We start from the raw sequence: 22,427 nt of genomic DNA, 5'->3' as shown, positions 1-22,427 counted from the left end.
GGAAACACTTTCCTTGCCATTTCCAGTCTACATTTTATATGCTCTCTACTTTGACCATCATCAATTACTTTACTCTCCAAATAGCAAAACTCATTTAACTCACTTAAGTGTTTTATTTCCTGATCTAATACCCTCAGCATCACCTGACTTAATTTTACTACATTCCATTATCCTCATTTTGCTTTTGTTGATGATCATCTTACATCCACCTTTTAAGACACTATTCGTTCTGTTCAGCTGCTCTTCTTTGCTCTTCTTTGCCCTTTGCTGTATCTGACTGAATTACAATGTCATCAGCAACTTCAAAATTTTCATTTCTTCTCCCTGAACTTTAATTCCTATTCCAAATTTTTCTTCAGTTTCCTTTATCTCTTGCTCAGTTTACATAATGGAAGAACATTGGGAATGGGATACAACCCTGTCTCACTCCATTCTCAACCACTGCTTCCCTTTCGTGCACCTCAACTCTTATAACTGCCATCTGGTTTCTGTACAGGTTGCAAATAACCTATTTGCTCCATGTATTTTACCCTTGCTACATATATAATTTCAAAGAGAGTATTCCAGGCAACATTTTCAAAAGCTTTCTGTAAGTCTGCAAATGATACAGACACAGGTTTGCCTTTCCTTAAACTACCTTCTAATGTGTCGTAGTGTCAGTATTACCTCATGTATTCTTACATTTCTCCAGAATCCAAACTGATCTTCCCTGAGGTCAGTTTCTACTAATCTTTCCATTCTTATGTAAAGAATCCATGTTAGGAATTTGCAACTGCAAGTTTGGTGATAATCATACCCGTCAGCACCTGCTTTCTTTGGAATTGGAATTATTACATTATTTATGAAGTCTGAGGGTATTTCATCTGTCTCATACATCTTGCGCACCTATTGGAAGAACTTTTATTAAAACAGTACAGTATTTTTTGTAGTATGTGAGTAATGTCAGATCTTTTCATCATATAAATTTCCCCTTTTACATGAGATTTTAATTCTCTTAGTTATCCACAGCTTAATTTTTCAAAAATCATCTTCTGTGAAACTTTTAGGAGAGCAATTTTCAAATATTGGCACAAATTTACTATGCAATAAATTGAATTTGACATTAGCAGTTAATTGTGTACCTCTTTTCATACCAACTCTTTAAACTTACTCTGAAACATTGTATCTTCACTATCACATTAAAAATGAACAGTTCTCGGGTATCTGACTGGGTAGCATCGTAATTTCAGCAGACGTACACGCTGCCATCTTCAGGTGGTCCCTGACAAATGTTGTGCTGTTCCTCTGGGCGCCCTATATATATAAGCCTTTACCCCCTCCACCGTTCCTCTCTTGGTACCTTCGGTGCGGCCGGTGCGGCGCCTACTGCAGGTGGTGAGGGAAGCGGTGCCTGAGTCTGAACTGGGGTCTAAAGTCTCCCTGCTGCCGCCGTTGGGGGCGGCCCTCAATCTGTGGGACCGCATCTTTCTCTCCAGGCTGAGTGCAGGGTTCCAAGCCTGACTAAGTTGAAGGCCACTGTCTTTACTAATTAGATCATCCTGTAGTCAGATTTTGATGGCCTCTTTAATAGCACAGTCCCAGGAGGAGGAGGATTGACAGAGTGTTTTTGTTTTTTCACAGTCCATCGTATGGCCAGTCTTTATACAATGGTCAGCCACAGCTGATTTAGTGGCCTGGCATAATTCAATATGGCGCTTGTGTTCATGGCACCTCTCTTCAATAGTGTGGACTGTCTCTCCAATGTGTGATTTTCCGCACTGACAGGGAATTTTATAAATGCCTGGTTTTCGAAGGCCTAGGTCATCTTTCACTGAACCCAGTAGAGTTAAGGTTTTTGCAGGGAGCCGGAATACACATTTTACATTGTGTTTCCCCAGGATTCTACCGATTTTTCTTGAGGTATTTCTGACAAACGGAATGCACGCCAATGACTTGTGTTCTTCTGTTTCTTCTTCTTGTTCTCTTGGCGCAGTCTGTCTGAGTGTGTGTCTTATTTACTTCTGGTTGTACCCATTTTTCCGAAATGTTGTCTCGAGGTGCTGCAGTTCTGCTGGAAGGCTCTCCTGATCACAGATCAATCGTGCCCTGTGAACAAGTGTGTGCAAAACACCTTCACGCTGGGAGTTGTGGTGGCAACTGAAGGCATTTAGGCACAAATCGGTGTGTGTTGGTTTTCTGTATACACTGTGCCCCAGCTTGCCATCAGGTTTCTGTTTCACCAGGATGTCAAGAAGTGGTAGGGCACCACCCTGCTCCACCTCCATCAAGAACTGCATGTTGGGGTGCAGCAAGTTGAGGTGTTCGAGAAATTCGTTTTAGCTGTCCTGTCCATGTGACCAAACAATGAACATGTCATCCACATAGCGGAAGAAACAAGTTGGTTTTTGTTTGGCTTGTTCTAGTGCCTTTTCCTCAAAATTCTCCATAAAAAAAAGTTGGCTACAACCAGTGAAAGTGGGCATCCCAGGGCGACGCCATCTGCTTGTTCATAATAATTTCTGTCGAACAGGAAGTATGTTGAGGTGAGCATGAGCTCGAAGAGCCTTGTTAAGTCGTTGTTGAATTTGTTCCTTACCAGATCGATGGAGTCTTTCAATGGTACCCTAGTGAAGAGGGACACTACGTCAAAGCTCACTAACAAGTCGCTATCCTGGAGCCAAAGTTCTTGTATATGTTGCACAAAGTGGATTGAATTGCAGATGTGGTGTTTGCATTTTCCCACAAATGGACTAAGGAGACCCGTCAGGTGTTGGGCCAGTTCATAAGTTGCTGCTCCTGTGTTGCTGAATATTGGACGCATAGGTGTCCCATCCTTGTGGACGTTTGGTAGCCCATACCCCCCTGGTGAGTCATGGCAGTGCAGCCGCTTGTGGTCGAAGTTTCTTGACAGTTTTTCCATCAAAGGTACTGCGAAGAAAATCACTGGTTCTTTGAAGGCAACTTGTCGGGTCTCCTTCTATCCTTCTGTACACTGCGTCATCGAGAACTTCATAAATTTTTCTCTTATTTTCTGAGTGCAGGAGCAGTACTGTAGCATTTCCTTTGTCAGCAGGCAAGACCACCAACTCAGGATCGCTGCATAACTCGCAGGTGGCCACTCTCTCCTCCTTCGTGATGTTCGGTTTCAGTGGTGCGACCCTGGTGAGCATACAGCACGTTTCATGACGTATTTCTTCTGCTTCATTGGCTGGCAGAGTGTAGGTGGCCTGTTCCATCCTGCTTACAATGTTCACAATTGGTAGAGATGTTGGGGTCGGGGCGAAGTTGACTCCTTTCTCGAGCACCAACATTGCTGCGTCATTGATCATTCTTCCTGTAAGGTTGATGACAGTATGCTTAGGTGGTTCTTGCATAGTCTTCTGTCATGCTACAATGCGTTCAAACTTCGATGTTTGCTTACTCGTAGCTTTTCTTCGTACGCCACCTGCTTGTGTCCAGGTGGCAGCGTCAGCCCATTCCCATGATATGGGAGATAGAACTGAAGATATCCTGAGACGGACATCTGGCAGTTTCTTTGAAGTGTCATCCAGATTGCACATTAAAAATGGGTTACACATTAATTGTTCAAGCCTGAGCACTCTCTATAAAAATGTTGTCAATCTTTTAGAGTTTCACCTTGTCTGACAGGTAGCTCAATAATTCATCTAGATTTCTCAAAAATAGCTGAAAGTTTCTTAGAGGGGCCCTGTAGACTGTTACAATAATCAGAGAAATATTCTGCAGTAATAACTCACAAGTGCATGCTTCTAGGTTGTGATCTACACAAAAGCTGTTTCATTAACTGTGTATGTTGCAATTTCTACTTTTTCTATGCTAACTTACACAAAAATGATGCCCTGAAGTATAATTTCTCCATCCCTAGGCTTACTTGATGTTCTGAGAGATGCAGAACATCCATTTTTGTTGCAGTCTTCAGTGCAGAGACTGGTTTGATGTAGCCCTCCATGCTACTCTTCCTGCGCAGCCTTCATCATCTCCCAGTACCTACTGCAACCTATATCCTTCTGAATCTGGTTAGTGTATTCATCTCTGGGTCTCCCTCTATTATTTTTACCCTCCACGCTGCCCTCCAGTACTAAATTTGTGATCCCTTGATTACTCAGAACATGTCCTACCAATTGATCCCTTCTTTTAGTCAAATTGGGCCACAAATTCCTCTTCTTCCCAATTCTGTTCAGTACCTTCTCATCTAATCTTCAGCATTCTTTTGTAGCACTACATTTTGAAAGCATCTGTTATTCCTCTTGTCTAAATGTTTATCGTCAATGTTTCACTTCCATGCATGGCTACACTCTGTAAAAATACTTTCAGAAACGACTTCCTGACACTTAAATCTATACTCGGTGTTAACAAATTTCTCTTCTTCAGAAATGCTTTCCTTGCCATAGCCAGACTAAATTTTGATTTTGTTGATGTTCATTTTATATGCTCCTTTCAAGACACTGTTCATTCCGTTCAACTGCTCTTCCAGGTCCTTTGCTGTCTCTGACAGAATTACAATGTCATCGGCGAACCTCAAAGTTTTTATTTCTTCTCCATAGATTTTAATACCTACTCCAAACTTTTCTTTTGTTTCCTTTACTGCTTGCTCAATATACAGATTGAATAGCAACGGGTAGAGGCTACAACCCTGTCTCACTCCCTTCCCAACCACTGCTTCCCTTTCATGCCCCTCGACTCTTATAACTGCCATCTGGTTTCTGCACAAATTGTAAATAGCCTTTCGCTCCCTGTATTTTACCCCTGCCACCTTTAGAATTTGAAAGAGAGTATTCCAGTCAACATTGTCAAAAGCTTTCTCTAAGTGTACAAATGCTAGAAATGTAGATTTGCCTTTCCCTAATCTATCTTCTATGATAAGTCGCAGGGTCAGTATTGCCTTGTGTGTTCCAACATTTCTACAGAATCCAAACTGATCTTCCCCGAGGTCGGCTTCTACCAGTTTTTCCATTCGCCAGTACAGAATTTGTGTTAGTATTTTGCAACTATGACTTACTAAACAGGTAGTCCAGTAATTTAACACCTGTCAACACCTGCCATCTTTCGGATTGGAATTATCATGTTCTTCTTGAAGTCTGAGGGTATTTCGCCTCTCTTGTACATCTTTCTCACCAGATGGTAGAGTTTTGTTGTGGCTGGCTTTCCCAAGGCTATCAGTAGTGCTTATGGAATGTGGTCTACTCCTGGGGCCTTGTTTCGACTTAGGTCTTTCAGTGCTCTGTCAAACTCTTCAAGCATTATCATATCTCCCATTTCATCTTCATCTACATCCTCTTCCATTTCAATAATATTGCCCTCAAGTACATCACCCTTGTATAGATCCTCTGTTTCTTCCACCTTTCTGCCTTCCTTTCTCTGTTTGGAATTGGTTTTCCATCTGAGCTCTTGATATTCATACAAGTGGTTCTCTTTTCTCCAAAGGTTTCTTCATTTTCCTGTAGGCAGTGTCTGTCTTATCCCTTGTGATATATGCCTCTACATCCTTACATTTGTCCCATAGCCATCCCTGCTTAGCCATTTTGTACTTCCTGTCGATCTCATTTTTGGGACGTTTGTATTCCTTTCTGTCTGCTTCAATTACTGCATTTTTATATTTTCATCAATTAAATTCAATATTTCTTCTGTTACCCAAGGATTTCTACTAGCTCTTGTCTTTTTATCTATTTGATCCTCCACTGCCTTCACTATTCCATTTCTCAAAGCTACCCATTGTTCTTCCACACTGTTTCTTTCACCTGTATTTCTTAGTTGTTCCCTAATGCTCTCTCTGAAATTCTCTAAAACCTCTGGAAACCTCTGATTCTTTCAGTTTAGCCAGGTCCCGTCTCCTTAAAATCCTATCTTTTTGCAGTTTTTTCAACTTTAATCTGTTGTTCATAACCAATAAATTTTGGTCAGAATTCACATCTGCCCCTGGAAATGTCTTACAATTCAGAACCTGGTTCCTAAACCTCTATCTTACCATTATGTAATCTATCTGAAATCTTAGTGTGTCTCCAGGCCTTTTCCACATATACAACCTTCTTTCATGATTCTTAAATGAAGTGTTAGCTATGATTGGGTCATACTCTGTGCGAAATTCTATCATGCAGCTTCCTCTTTCATTCCTTACCCCAATCCATATTCACCTACTATTTTTCCTTCTCTTCCTTTTACTACTATCAAATTCCAGTCCCCCATGACTATTAAATTTTCGTCCCCCTTATCTACCTGAATAATTTCTTTTATTGCATCATACATTTCTTCAATCTCTTCATCTCTGGAGCTAGTTCTCATATAAACTTGTACTACTGTGGTAGGCATGGGCTCCATGTCTATCTTGGCTGCAGTGATTTGTTCACTGTGCTGTTCATAGTAGCTTATCCGCACTCCTAATTTCTTATTCATTATTAAACCTACTCTTTCATTATCCCTATTTGATTTTGTGTTTATAACCCTATATTCCCCTGACCAGAAATCTTGTTCCTCTTGCCACCAAACTTCACTAATTCCCACTATATCTAACTTTAACCTATCGATTTCCCTTTTTAATTTTTGCAACCCACCTGCCCAATTAAGGGATCTGACATTCCATGCTCCAATCTTTAGAACACCACTTTTCTTTCCCCTGATAACAGAATATCTATCACTCAAGATTTTTCCACATCTTCTAGGCATACAAGAAGCTCATCTATCTTATTTTTCAACACTCTAATGTTCTGAAGAAACAAATTAATTTTACTTTTCTGGTTACTGTTACATATATTATGGTCCTGTTCTGCTCTGATTTCTTTCAATACTGTCTGTCTGTATCCTGACACTGTTCTAAATATGTACCCCCTTTGTTTCCAGTAATCACAGGGCTTTTTGTCTTGGGTGCTTGTGTGCCCCCTTATGCTTTCTCCAATGAGATCAGCTAATCTTCCCTACCTTCTCCCATTCAGGTCATGGTTTGTGTGTTCCCAGCTCCCAATTGCAACAATAGGCACAGCATAGATATGAGACTTTATTTCGGTCAAAAGCAACTCACTCATTTTAACCCAGCTAACAACCTACTAAGCACTAAAGACTGCTAAAAACTTAAGCTTTCAGCCGAAATGCTTTCTTCAGAAATAGAAAACTCAGACACATTCACACAAGCACAACTCACACAGATGTGGCCACTGTTTCTGATTGCTTTAGCCCTACATCCCATGTGAGCAGCAATCTGGGGCAAGTGGTGGGGGTAAGGAGGAGTTGTGGGATAGGAGAGGAGGGATAGCATGGTAGGGAGTGGGGGTAGATGGTGTGCTGCTTGTGAGAGAAAGCAAGGATGTGGTGGGGACTGGATATGGGTGCTAGTGCAGAGTTGGGTGGCTGTGCTGGGAGGGGGAAAGATGTAGAGAATGGGAAAAGACTAGTGGGGTCAGAATAGAAGGCATATGAAGTGCTACAGCGGGAGCAGGGAAGGGGATAGGTAGATTGAGGACAGGGACTAGTGAAGCTGGAGGACAGGGGGTTACAGGAACAAAATTTAGAATTATAATTTCAAGTGGAAACCTCCTTACTCAGTTTTCCTAAGATTTTCTCGATTAAGGATTGGAGGTCCCATTAGCTGAATATCAAATAGCGGTGTTTCTTGAAAAGAGTGCTCTGTTGTTATCAGAAACTAGAACTGTTGTCCTATGATCAATATCTAAAGAGTGTTTCCAGAAGAATATAAATATATTGGGAGGTATTAGTACAGACTAATTTGAATGAAACATTTCATAATACACTGGTTCAATTCAGTTTTGATTGGTTACAGATATACATCCAATTGAATTGAACCAGTGTTATATGAAATGGTTCATTCAAATTAGTCTTTACTAATACCTCCCAATATATTTATATTCTTCTGGAAACGCTCTGTAGATATTGATCATAGGACAACAGTTCTAGTTTCTGATAACAATAGAGCACTCTTTTTCAAGAAACGCTGCTCCTCGACATTCAGCTAATGGGTCCTCCAAGCTTTCACATAACCGAGAAAATCTTAGGAAAATTGAGTAAGGTGGTTTCCACTTGAAATTATGGGAATTCTAAATTTTCTGATTTATGAAATATGTTGAACAGTTTCACTTTACAACACAAAACTGTAATCTATGTGAAAATAATATTTTATGCCCTATATAGAGATTGCAGAAATCTTAATATGACTGAAAATGTTGTTTCTTGTTAATGACAAATGTCACTAAGTAAATGATGTGAGAAGTGAATGTGAGAATTTAAAAATCTTTGAAGATGTCTCTGCAAGATATTCAGTTATTTACTTTTTGCAGTGGTCAACTCGTACTGTTCACCTTTGAGGATTGTACTCTTTGTTTACTTTAGCTGCATTGTCTCTAAAGTAATTCTACAATACAGAAATGAGTGGAAGTAATTAAAATAATCAACACTCTGAACATAAAGTGTGAGATGATGCCAGACAGTTCCTGTATGCTGGGCACAGCTGCTTCATGTGTTTGTTATGCAATGTTGTAGATGTGTTTATAGCAACATCTCTTTGTAGCTCTGGGGATGGCTGTTGTTTTTGCCTACAGCTGTTTACGCTTCACTGTTGAAAGCTATGAAAAATGATACCAGGTGTCTGGGATTTCCTTAAGTTGACTTGACTGTAGGAGGGTCTTAGTAGTAAAGAATAGATGTATTAAAACTTCATGCAGGATGCAGAATTTTTTTTAAAGCATCCCAGTGTTTATGACATCATATCTCTTGAAATATATGTTGTACAGTGATATATTTGTGTAGATACATTCAGTGGCATATGTGGATACTGTCTGTGAAATACATTGTGACTGGAGCTGGTACCAAAGAAGTGATAAATTTAAACAATATGTCCAATTTGGAGGTTTTTCACCCATCTCAGTGTTTATGACATTGTATTGTAAAAATCTGAGAAATAAAGTACATGAACTTGAACTATTTTTAGAAAAATTGCAGTGTGATACACTGTGCCTTAATGAACTCTGGGTTAAGGAAACACGGTACAAAATGTACATTCCTGTTGGTTTTAAATTTTTAACTGATTATTTTAGTTCAGATATGGAAAAGTGTGGGCCATCAGTATTAATCAAAAGTGATCTCAGCCCCACAGTTAATATCTCTCGAGCTTTTAGTACATGAAGATGAAATTGAAAATGCTGTCATTTATTTTCCTGAAAGGAAGATTGTTGTAGTACCTACATACCGTGACCCCAGAACTATTAGCAAAGTTTTTGTGCAGCATATAATTTGTGAATATACTTCATGAGGTATAAGAATCATAAAATCTCACCATTTGGTGACAATAATAATGATGCGATGATGCAAAATTGTGGTAGTGGACTTCTGCTGGGTACCTTCAAGTTATATAATTTCTCTTGCCTTAACTATAAGCCTAACAGGCAGAATGCTTGTCAGGACAATGTTATATCAAACATTTTCAAAGATGATGTAGTTGTAAACTGTTAAATCTATGCTCTCTGACTGATGGAATATCCCAAAAATTAAAGGGGTTAATGAAAGATCATGATTAACCAAAAGAACCCAGAGCAGTGAGAACGTTAAATGCACCAAATGCAATACTGACAATATTATGAAAACGATAGATTGCTACTTATCATATAAGGGGGATGTTGAGTCGCAGACAGGCAAGACAGAAAGACAGCTAAGCGTGTAAGCTTTTGGCCAGAAGGCCTTCTTCCAAGATAAACACACACACACACACACACACACACACACACACACACACACACACACGGCCAAAGTTAATGCTTACTTAAATAATTTATTAATTCTGGTAAAAATTTACTGTGTCAAATCTTGCACTAATCATGAGACATTCACATGCTAAACTGAAAAAACTTTACAGAAAAGATATTATTTCTGCAAAGGAAAAAGGCATTGATAACTATATTCTCCATGCAGTAACAAATTTAAAGCAGCTTGGGAAATAGTTAAACCAGAAACGGGCTAACTACAGAAAATTTACAAGTTTCTCTAAGTGCAGAAGAGCTAAATAATAGTTTCATAAATTCTGGGAATTTAGCTATAACAGATGAAAATGAGTTAAATGACAATAATGATGGCCTTCCCAATGCACAGGGTCCAGAACTGACAGATGACATGCCCATACTTGGGGAGAGAACTATCTATCCGAAGGATATACTGGATCTCTGAGCAACTCCAGAACTGAAGATATACATTGTTTCTGCAATTTTATCTTAAAGAAAATAATAGATACCATATGCATTCCACTTTCTGACCTTATCAAGAGGATGTTTAGGGAGGGAACATTTCGTAGAGAAATACTACCAATAATATTAAAAATTTTTGAAACTTTAATGAAAGAGCAATAAATGATTTTTTTTGTTCATAGCTCAACTACTTAACAATGCCCACTATGGATTCTGAAGTGGACTATCAACATTTAAGGCAGTTCAAGAAATTGTATATTAGTACCACAAGGTTTTGAAAATAGGGATCACACCCATACCACTCTAGTAGATCTATCCAAGGCATCTGAGACTGTTTCAGATAACATTTTAATTAAGGAACTTGAAAGATACAGAATAACTGAAATAGAGGTAGCTCTACTGAAATTGTATTTCGTGAACATAAACCAAAATGGTTAATGTAAATTCCATTAAAAAAAATCTGATCATCTCAAGTTAAAATATTGAGTCCCACAAGGATCTGTGCTGGGACCTCACTCACTCACTCACTCACTCACTCACTCAAATCTGTGATGCACGTGATGACACAACTTTCATAACATCACATAAGGCTGAAATAAAAATCGTTCTTTAACATAAATTAATTTATATATAATAAAGAAAAGATTATCTTCAATTATAAATGTAACTGCAAGAAACCAGATTGTCGCTAATGGCATACAAACTAATTTTTAGTCTATGTAATCTGTGTGACACACACAATCGTGATGAGTACAAGATAAGCAATATTATATATTATTATTTATTTATATTAAGCATGTGTAGAATCATTTGTATAAGAATTTGTTTAATTATGTACACAATGACAATACCTTTTATAATACGACAGGCAAGTAAATTGGTAAATAAAAATGTTAACATCACAAAATATATCAACAGGATAGTTTTTCTTGTTTAGCTCTTGCAGGAACTGACTTGTTAGACAATGCAGGGTGTCCACTGCAAAGATCCTTTATGAAAACCAGAAGCTATGTAGCACATGGATTAGCACACTAGACTTGCATTAGGAGGGTGACATTTCAAATCCCCAACTGGTCACCAAGATTTAGAGTTTGTGTGGTTTCCCGGAATCCCTAATGCCAAATTTCAAGATGGTTTCTTTGAAAAGATGTTGCCAGTTCTCTTTTCCAGTCTGAGCTCGAGCCGTATCTCTAATGGCCTCATGATTGATAGAACACTTAACCTTAATTTTTTCTACCCTTTTTACGAAAGTTAGCATGAGAGAAGTTAATAAGTTACATGGCATTAAGTGTATTCTGTTTCAGGCCATGTTCTTAAAATGTGTTTAAACTGGAAGTTCCATAATGGATTATTACTGTGTGTTGTTCATATCTCAGTTTTTGTTAGTGGATGTTAGTAACTGTTCATTTATTCACCTTTGAAAATTTTACATGGCATTGGTGTAAATATTTGTATATATAAACACAGGACGAGTAATGTATGAAATTTCTTGATATTTATTCCAATGATGCAGTGTTACGTATAGTCTCAGAATTACATATGCAAGAACCTGTTTACAGACCATTTGATATAGATTATTTCTATCTGCTAGTTTCTCTAGTGTTATGACTTAGCGTGACAGTAATTAGTAAGAACTTTGTTTATTATAGACAATTTCCTATGAGCCGGCCGCTGGTGGCAGAGCGGTTCTAGACGCTCCAGTCTGGGACCGCGTGACTGCTATGGTTGCAGGTTCGAAGTTCGAATCCTGCCTCGGGCATGGATGTGTGTGATGTCCTTAGGTTAGTTAGGTTAAAGTAGTTCTAAGTTCTAGGGGATTAATGACCTCAGATGTTAAGTCCCATAGTGCTCAGAGCCAATATCCTATGAACCACTGATCAATTATAAAGCAGCTTGAGTAACATCCTATCATGCTTGCTTAAGATTTGGTTTTTTGATAGCAGATGTAAGGATTTTATCATACTGATGGTAATGTGCTTTAATGTTTTTAGTACAGCATTCCTCACTGACTATCAACCTTGTTGCTAGTTCTGTTTAATTTTACCTTTGTCTCTATCAGAGAAAACAAATTCATTGTTGAAGGAATATGTCCTAACTAAGTTCATTACTGTTTGTTTTGCAAATTTCTGCTTTGTGTTGTTCTGAAAGTTCTTCATATTCATTTCAGCTAATTCATTGACTATAGTACTGTCACACTGTTTCTCCTTTATTGATCTTGTCTTGACCACTCAGCTCATTTAACTGTCAAAATTTGACGATTAAGATCCAATAAGCTACTTACTATTGCCTTTAAATCTAAATTACTAAGGCTTTTTGGATCTAAGAACACGTTATCAGTGTTAGCTACTGTATGACCATCAATGGGGAAATAAGCCACAAGTGAACATTAGTAACTCTTAGAGAGCTGCAAGTACCGTACACAATATCCGTATTACACTCTCTATAAATAATGAGTCTCCAGTTAAGTTTACACAATCTCATTGACACATTCTCAAGCTTCTTGATGAAAAGCTATTGCCTGATGGTAGCATGTAAACTGTCAGTGTTACTTCCATATATATTTTGATCCACTGTTTTTGGACAACATTCAGCGATGTGTGACACACATTATTCATTAGTATATAGAAGCTGGAAAGTATCACACATTTTATTGGTTCTGTAGCAGTACAATAATAGCTTGTGTCATAGCATTGGCACCAGTTCATTTCCATTGTATGTGATATTTTGGTAAGTAAAACACATCTGATAATCCATTTGCTCTTTCATTTTCCAGTATTGATATACATCCCTCTTATGTAGACTACCACTTTTTTTGGACTTGAAAATTCCAGTGACTTTTTCATTGTTCTTTTTATGTTTCAGAATTAGAAATCATATGAAAGGGCTACTGCAAAGTATAAATAATGGGGAAGAATGGAAACAACTTCATCTGATTTCTGAGTTCTTCGATGAGCCTGAAAGAGCTTATAATTGTTTGACAGATGCTATTCATTATTTGTGTCAGAATAATGGATTGGAGCACCTTTGGAAGATTCTTGATGTATCTTGCAGCTGTGATGGAAGAATCAAAGCAAAGGTGTGAACCTTATGTGATCTTACATGTGCGTATATGAATACATGAGTAGGAGGGGTAGTTAAGGTGGGGGGAAGGGAGATGTAAAGTATATGTGAGTGTTCCAGTAGCGCAAACTGCAGGAGAAAACAATTGAGTTATTGACATGGAACAGAATGTCACATATGCTAGATTTTTTATGAGAAACAAAAGTTTTTTGTGAACATGTTAAAAAGGAGCTTTATATGTTTAAAATGGTAACAAAATAAGGGACTCGTGTAAAAAAAAAAATGGATTTCAAGGAAGTGCCTGATCCTCAGTAAGATGAATGATAATTTACATCAAGAAGTTCAAATATGACCAATATGTTTCTTTTGAGATTTATTATTGGCCAAGATGTGGAAGCCATACAAGGAATGTTCTCTCTTCATAATATTGATCTGATTTCATTCTTCCAGCTCACTGAATATTAGGTGTACTTTTGTGAAGGAAAGAATAGCATTTGGACCTGGTTGAAGAGAGGGAGTTGATCTTTAAAGTGATTGTATTCAGGTATTGGCAATTGGGGCAGTATCATGGAAATCTTAAGGCTTAATGGTGACAGCACTGAATGGTTGTATAGGTTTTGCATCTGGTATCATATTTGCTCCTTCTTTGGATGCACATTGCTTTACACAACTTCTTCCTTTTCCTGATAATATCAAAACTATTTCATGAGATATGAAAGTATCCAGCCATTATAAATCACTTTGTCGTAGTTATCTGATATAGAATAAAGAAGTACTATAATAATCACACAATTCTTAGTCTGTCCTGTGTAGTCATCACACTAAATTTGCAGAGCTTTTTTATGTGAGTAAATCTGGATCATAAGATAACTTTTAACAGACTAGATGCAACCTTGTTTCCGCCCTCTTGCACACAAATCTAAGAAACTTTATTCAGTGTCATCAGTATGCAAGCACAGACTGTTGTTGGACAACTGTTAGCTGTAAAACATTTTAGAATGGGTCAATATTGGCATGGAATCCATTTGCTCTAAATGGACCAGTTAGCATTTGAAAATAGACACTAGTTATTTACTTCACTTACCTTCCTTTTGGCCATCAGCACATCACAAGTCACATAATCATCTGAATTAGAGTGGTGTAATTAAAGCTTCTTGAAGCGTTTCCTGAAATCTCAGCAGTAAAATTGTTGATTAATACTCATTGTGTTTTCAATTGCTTGAATTGCTTAGTTGACTTGACTCATATCATGAATAATGACTTTCTTCTGTTGTGAAAGAGGACACTGGGTATCAGTTTATCTGACATCATGTTCTGTGTGTTTCAACTTGGTGGTGCTGAGATAGTGGGTTCATTCTGGTAAAGTTTTTATAAAGTCCATCCCCTCTCTTCCTTACTTTTACCAGTGTATTACAGGATTGTCACAGAGACCCTAAATGACTGAGCAAATACTGAACATGACTACAAGGTAATGTAATATTACAATTACCTGACACCTGCCTTCTGTATGGTTGAGATTCAGGATAATCATCAAACAGCCATCTCAGTTTCATTGGCACAAGGCATATCTGCCGCAAAAGAAAATATTCTTGATTTCCCCATGTTTATTCCCAAAATGTGTGGTACAGTTGACAACGGTTGAGTTTTTCTATGCATCACTACTAATAGGGATACTTGCTGATGACCTGACAAGATATGCTAAACATTAAATCTCAGTGGATGCCTCAGGATAAAGGGACAACTAAACTAGCATAGGAAGGTGCAGGACATTTGTCCCAAGTCATTTCTTAGTTCAAAAAAATTCAACAATACTTTATTGCAGAGACAAATTTTATAATTCAGCAGCTTGACAATACACATTCCCATTGGATCCTCTTATTCAATATTACTACCATAATTATAGAGTGTTGATCAAACATACATTAAAAATGGAAACTCTTCAGTTCAGATTTACAGGTAAGCAGAACACCAATAAGTTCAATACAAATAAATAAAAAAAACCTATTTATATCACTGGCCAAAACTAACTTGCAATTCTGAAAACATATTTGATCAGTGAGAGAAGATTACCTGGTGAAACACATTTCTTCTGAATTATTTTACTCCATCTTACCACCATAGCTGTGAGGATGGGCCATGATTCATGCTTAGGTAGCTCAGAAAACAAAAGATGTTGTCATTAAAGAACTGCAAAACAAAATTAACACACTAAAGTCAGAACTATTATTACTCAAGAAAGAAAATACTAATATGAAGAATTGCAAAATATGCAGTTGTGTGAATCGTGAAAGTGAAAATCATAACCTCAAGATCACGTGTAGTGATAGGTTTATAAACAATCCAAATCAGTCCAGTTCACTGAGACGAGGCAACAAATGCATCTATAGCAGCTTTAGAGCAAGTCCAAAGTGAAAACAAATATTTTGGCAAACTTAGTGACCTTTCACAAGGTTCCACAAATGTGTCTAAATCAGTTTGTAATTATATATCTAAAAACAAAGATGATGTGACTTACCAAATGAAAGTGCTGGCAGGTCGACAGACACACAAACAAACACAAACATACACACAAAATTCAAGCTTTCGCAACAAACTGTTGCCTCATCAGGAAAGAGGGAAGGAGAGGGAAAGACGAAAGGAAGTGGGTTTTAAGGGAGAGGGTAAGGAGTCATTCCAATCCCGGGAGCGGAAAGACTTACCTTAGGGGGAAAAAAGGACGGGTATACACTCGCACACACACACACATATCCATCCACACATATATTGTATATGTGTGGATGGATATGTGTGTGTGTGCGAGTGTATACCCGTCCTTTTTTCCCCCTAAGGTAAGTCTTTCCGCTCCCGGGATTGGAATGACTCCTTACCCTCTCCCTTAAAACCCACTTCCTTTCGTCTTTCCCTCTCCTTCCCTCTTTCCTGATGAGGCAACAGTTTGTTGCGAAAGCTTGAATTTTGTGTGTATGTTTGTGTTTGTTTGTGTGTCTGTCGACCTGCCAGCACTTTCATTTGGTAAGTCACATCATCTTTGTTTTTAGATATATATTTCCTACGTGGAATGTTTCCCTCTATTATAACCATATCATCAGTTTGTAATTATGTAGGCCTGCAGCTAAACAGCAGAAACTCAGAAAATAATTACCAGTGGTGTGGTGTTACTTATAAGAAAAAGAAAATTAGGCCTCAAAGTAATGTTTCTGTAAATGTGAAAGAAGAATTTCTCTTCATAGGAGACTCCTTACTTAAAAATATCATTGTGCCAAATTCGAAAGATGTGTGTCCAGGCATTATTCTGGATCAACTAAACATCCATTTAAAAATCATTGTTACTAACCAAAATAGTGTCAAAGAGAAATCAAATTTCAAGTGTGTATTCATGCATGTTGGAACAAACTCTGTTCAACTCAGCAGTGAGCCTGATATCATTAGTGAAGCTTGAAACTTGATTCGTACAGCCAAATTTTAGTGTATTAACTCAAGACTGGTAATAAGCCTTATTTTGCACAGGAGATTGATGAGTGACTCTTACATAAATAAGATAAACGGTGGAATTACAGACCAGTGTGATAAGATTGGTGTGGTATTTATAAAGCCGAACAAATTTATAAGCAACAAATGCCTGGCTATAGATTTTGTACATCTAAATAGGCTAGGCTCAGTGACTCTGAGTAAAATGTTTTTCGACATTTGCAAAATCATCACTAATCAGGGGAACTGACAAAGTGTGGAAGGGATGTTAAAACAAAAGAATCAACTGAAAATAAAGAATATTGACATATTCCAACAAATGGTTTACTTAAAAGCATTGAAAACAGTGATAAAAATTTTCTAATGCATTGGAATATAAATGGTATAGCCTCAGATTTTTGTAACCCAAATTATCCTAAGATTGGTGAACTTAAAGTTTTACTTTCAGAATGTTCAGATTTAAAAATTGTATGTTGAAATGGACATTAGCTGACAAGACTGTATAGGGACTCTAAACAAAACAAAACAAAAATGAGCATTTTACAGTTGCCAGTAGTTTTCATAGAGATAACAGATCTCGTGGGGGCTGCTGCAGCCTTCTAAATGACTTAATAAATTTTAAAGAGAGGACTGAGTTCTATTGTTTGAATGAGGGATGTAATTTTGAAAGTTGTGCTGTGGAGTTAATTGAAAAAAATTGTAATTGCAGCAGACTTTGATATAAATGTATTAAATAATAATCATGACACTGTAAATTTTTGTGACTTAATTCAGAAATATGCTTTTAATTCAAATTTAACTGAATGTACTAGAAGAAATAGCCACTCTGAAACATGTATTGACAATATTCTGACAAGTTATCAGTTTGAGGATGGAAGTAAATTCTGTTTAGGTTTAGGCATATCAGATCATTCAGCACTGCTCGTAGAGTTTCCAAAAAAATATGAAAACGTGTTTTAAAAATAACTTTAGCAAAGAGAATGTAAATATATTTTCTAACAGACTAAGAACTATAAACTGCCCTATAGATGAAGATGTGTCAAGTGACAAAAATTTCAAAACATTCCTAAACTGTTTCCTAAATGTTTTCAACAAATATTTTCCCTCTCAAGCCTGGCAACAAAGAGTGGTTGATAAAATAAATTGGATTACATCAGGAATAAAAGTTTCTAGCACCAGGAAAAGACAGCTTCAAAATGAGTTAAAACATAACAAAAATGCTGACTTTGTGGAGTATGTTAAGAGATATAAGGGCACATTCAAAAAAGTTGTACAGGCAGCAAAACACTGGCTAACAACCTGTATATCAGTAAACGTGAAAATAAATCAAAGGCAATTTGGGGTGTCACCAAATGTGAGTTAGGAGTAAACAAGTGCCAAGAAACTGAAATTTCAAAAATTTTTATCGGCTGAGATCCACCAACTGTGTGTTATTTAGTTAATGGATGTAAGTATAGTCTCCTCGGTTGCACAGTATCATTGTCAAATTGACCATGGTTTCAACTGCACTAAGGCAGTCTTCATCAGAATAAAAATTACATAGAATTACATGTAGTCACACCATGTGTGAAAAACATATAGTGTGACTACATGTAAACCTATAAAATTTTTATTCTGAAGACTGCCTTAGTGCAGTCAAAACCATGGCCAATTTGACAATAATTTTGTGCAAACTGAGCTGGCTATACATACATCCTGTAACTATATGTCAAGAAATTGTCCAAATTAAAATTAAAAATGATATAATTATAGATCCTCTTCAAATGTCAAACTGTTTCAATAATTTTTTCACACGTGTAGCGAAATCAGAAGTAGATATCACAGCCCACCAGGAAAAGGTAGATGTTAACTTTGTAAATATAAAACAAAATGCAAGCCTTAAAACATTCAAAAGAATTTTCCCAAAAGATGAAGTAGATGCTATCGTGTCTTTAAAACACAAGGAATCAGCTGGGTGGGATGAAATTCCAACCACTGCGGTCAAGGCTGTTTATAACATCATTAGTCATCCATTGACTAGAATTATTAATCAGCCATTTGAGGAAGGATATTTCCCAGATGTGTTAAAATATGCTGAAATAAGACCATTGTTTAAGAAAGGCTTACCAGATGACACGGGAAATTACTGCCCTATTTCCCTGCTGCCAGTCTTTGCTAAGATGATAGAAAGGATTGTTGTGAAACATCTTGAAAGCTTTATTATAGAAAACAACATTAGTTAAAAATCAATTTGGGTTTCAAAAGGGAAAAATTATAATAAATGCTATCAGGGAATTCACTGAAATGATAAGCTTTACTTTACACAAGGGTAAGAAAGTCACAGGTATTTTTTGTGATTTGACCAAAGCTTTTGACTCTGTCAGTCACTTACTACTTCTACACAAGTTGGAGAGATATGGAACTGTAGGCAGGGCATTACAGTGGATCAGATCATATTTGTCAGAAAGAAAACAGTGTGTTGTTCTAAATTGAATTGAGGGAAAAAAAAACATTCTTGGATTGGAAAAAGATCTATACAGGGGTCACACAGTGCTCAATTTTAGGGCCTTATCTTTTTCTGATGTACATAATTTATTTACCTTTAAACACTGATGTTCACTCTGTTTTATTTGCAGGTGACACTCTGGTTTTAATTGAAAATGACAATTGAGAACAATTTCATGATACTGTGGAAAATATAATGTGAAGTATGGTTTCAGCAAAATGGATTAAAACTCAATGTCACAAAAACACAATTAGTGCAATTCAGTGCTAAATCATCAGCATCTCCCATAAAAATACTGCATGGCAATCAGGAAATGACTGAAGCAAGTTACATAAAATTTCTAGGTCTAAATCTTGCCAAAAATTTAAATAGGAAGGCTCATGTAGACTTCTTAGCAAACAAACTAAACAACCTAGCTTATGCGATGAATGTCTTATCTGGCTCGATGCTTATGGACACCAGGAAGATAGTGCACCACAGCTACTTTGAGAATATAACTTGATACAGAATAAAACTTGATACAGAATAATTTTCTGGGGAAACTCTACAAACAGCCCAATGTTATTTACACTTCAAAAGAGAATCATAAGAAAAATGTGTTTAGCCCAAAAAAGAACATCATGTTGCCCATTATTTAAAAAAATTAAAAATACTAAACCATTCCTTCTCTGTACATGTACAAAATTTTTATTTGCATATATAAAAATCAAAACTCAGTTGACAATTTTCATTTCAACCACAATTATAGTACTCGTCACAGACACAAATTCAAACTTCTCACTCATAATTTAAAACTTTATGCTCAAACACCATTGTACATGGGATTAAAAATTTACAGTAAATTAAATAACACACATTAATTTGACTCGTTCCACATCATTACGAAATATCGTATTCATGATCCATGGGACTAGTATTAATCTAATCTAATCTAATCTAATCTAGTTAAATATGGAGTTTGAACCTCTAAAAAGATTGTTATTTAATACACTACTGGAAAAATGTTTTTACTGAATTGAAGACTTCATGCATGACAGTTTGGGAATTTGAAAAGGAAAGAAACAAATAATACTATCTATTATATAATAAATTGTTAATATATGTATAAATTGTATTTCAAGCTAGAAAATGACCATTAGTGTTATTTATGTTCTCGTTAAATTGTTCATGTCTAAAAATTCAGCAATGCCTGCTTAAATATGTTAATTATCGTAACCTTATATTTTTTAAAGTAATTTGACATGTGACATGTCTCCAGTACAAAAATCTTTGATTTGGAACTGTACATTATGAGGTGAATAAACTACATTCTACATTCAGATGGTAGAGCACTTACTGTGAAAGGCAAAGGTCCTGAGTGTGAGTCTCGGTGCTGCACAAGGTTTTAATATGCCAGGAAGTTTCAATACACAATAGGTTCAGTATAAATAAATAAAAAGATAAATTTCATATAACCCTGGCCAAAGTGAAGCACATAATTTTGAGAACATATTTAATCAGTCAGGGAAGGCTCTTCGGCATACTCAAGATACTAGTGTGGAAAAATAATAAAGTAACATTTAACAACTGAGCATTACATCAATATTAAAACTATTAAGTTAAAAAAATAAATAAATAAAAAAATAAAAATTTTAGATAGGGAAACCACAAAAGGGTCACTTGTGGCAGGCCAGGTCTGAATAAGATGGAAAAATAAACGGCACTTCTGGGTAGATTAATGCCCGATTGTTGTGAGATATAAAATCAACTTATAAAGGATGCCGTAGCAAACCAGGAGGTCATAACAGAGGTTATGGTGAGATGGGAAGCGGCAAACCATCCGCATGTACGTACACCGCTGATGTGGACAGGCTATGCCCGGTGGCCCAGCGGATAACAAATAAGACCCCAGTGCTCCACCTCAAATGCTACAAACATCTTGTAAAGCCAAGAGAACGCAAGCAAACATGTAAATCAAGCATAATAATCATGAACATATAAAAATGCTCAGACAAAGACAAAAGCTCAACGTGAGCATGGCTCCAACCCCAACCAAACCCTATGTGTAACAACCAGAAATTTACAAAGAATTATTAATGATTAACAGGTGAATATTACAGTAAAATATAACAATTTGATGTAATAATCACACACAATCCTCAGTCACATTAACTTAAGTGGCTTAGAAGGTAACAGGCAAAACTCGAAGGATAGCACTCAAACAACTACGATCATATTTGAAACAATAAATATTAATTTTGCTGAAAGGGTAAATCTCACTAGAGTAATGGAAGCCAATTATGCAAAAGAGAAAAGATTCTTTGGGCAGCAAGTGTTTACTTACCATAGCTGTAGGCAATTTTATAGTCGCTACATCATGCGGTTCCCCGTTGTATCTTCTCTAAAACTTAGAGCTGCGCTCCTTGGACTATCAGTGTGAACTTACTTGAATGCCGGATACAGGCTCAGCTTCCCTGCAGCTCTGGCATCTTCTGCTTGCAACAAACTCTTCTCCGAAGATTCTATATTTTGAAGAAGGTGTAAATTCATCTACTATTCCAAAATCCTATTATCTAGTCCAAATATAGACTCTCTCAAAATTCAGTTGCTGTTAACATATTCTATATTCAAAATTCAGTACACCATTTCACTGCCACATTAAACAGTAAGCCCACACTTTCTTAGGGCATTCGCACACGATTGAATTCAACCAAATTAAATAACATTTTTTTTCTCAATGATACAATACTAATATACATGTCTGTCTGCTCGAGATCAAGTCACTATTAATAATAATCTTTTTTTTTTCTTCCATTGTCTCTCCACAACTCACAACAATCACCAATGTTTTTTGTGCATGAAATTCGTCCACGGAATTCTGGGGCAGAAGTTTTTCTTTTCTTTTTGCTGCAACCGAGCGCATCACTTGTTGGCCCGGTTTTGCTCTTCTTTCTCGGTTAGCCTGCACAAATAACCTTCTGCAGCAATGTGTATCTGTTTATATGCTACAACCCACTACAAAATAACATGTGTTCGAAGCGGCTGGAACACAAGTGACTCCAGGCTTTCGTAAAATTCTGGGGGCACTACAATCAGTCACGAAAGCAACAACTTCTAATACAAATTGGACTCAATTTTGAGCTCAGTGGTCACTAACAAATGTGATGGCTTAGAAAATATGACTACTAATTGCAGATGCAGCTGGCAGATAAGCAGACATGAAACCAGTTGTAATTAAAGGAAATTTTAAAACGCACAAA

The 22,427-nt window shown here is 36.9% G+C and overlaps 1 protein-coding gene across 1 annotated transcript in view; it reads left to right on the top strand.

Moving 5' to 3' along the window:
- The window catches only part of LOC126481410 (uncharacterized), a 241,418-nt gene extending 231,260 nt beyond the window's left edge, over positions 1-10,158 (top strand). The window contains exon 11 of the mRNA XM_050105147.1: positions 10,084-10,158. Coding sequence (XP_049961104.1) covers positions 10,084-10,096 — 13 coding nt within the window. The 3' untranslated portion in view covers positions 10,097-10,158. The remainder of the gene's footprint in view (positions 1-10,083) is intronic.
- The last annotated feature ends 12,269 nt before the right edge of the window (positions 10,159-22,427 follow it).

This window comes from Schistocerca serialis, chromosome 5 (assembly GCF_023864345.2).
Source record: "Schistocerca serialis cubense isolate TAMUIC-IGC-003099 chromosome 5, iqSchSeri2.2, whole genome shotgun sequence".
Taxonomy (NCBI): Eukaryota; Metazoa; Arthropoda; class Insecta; order Orthoptera; family Acrididae; genus Schistocerca; species Schistocerca serialis.
The sequence above is the reverse complement of the archived record's forward strand: the minus strand, read 5'-3'. Positions and strand labels throughout refer to the sequence as shown.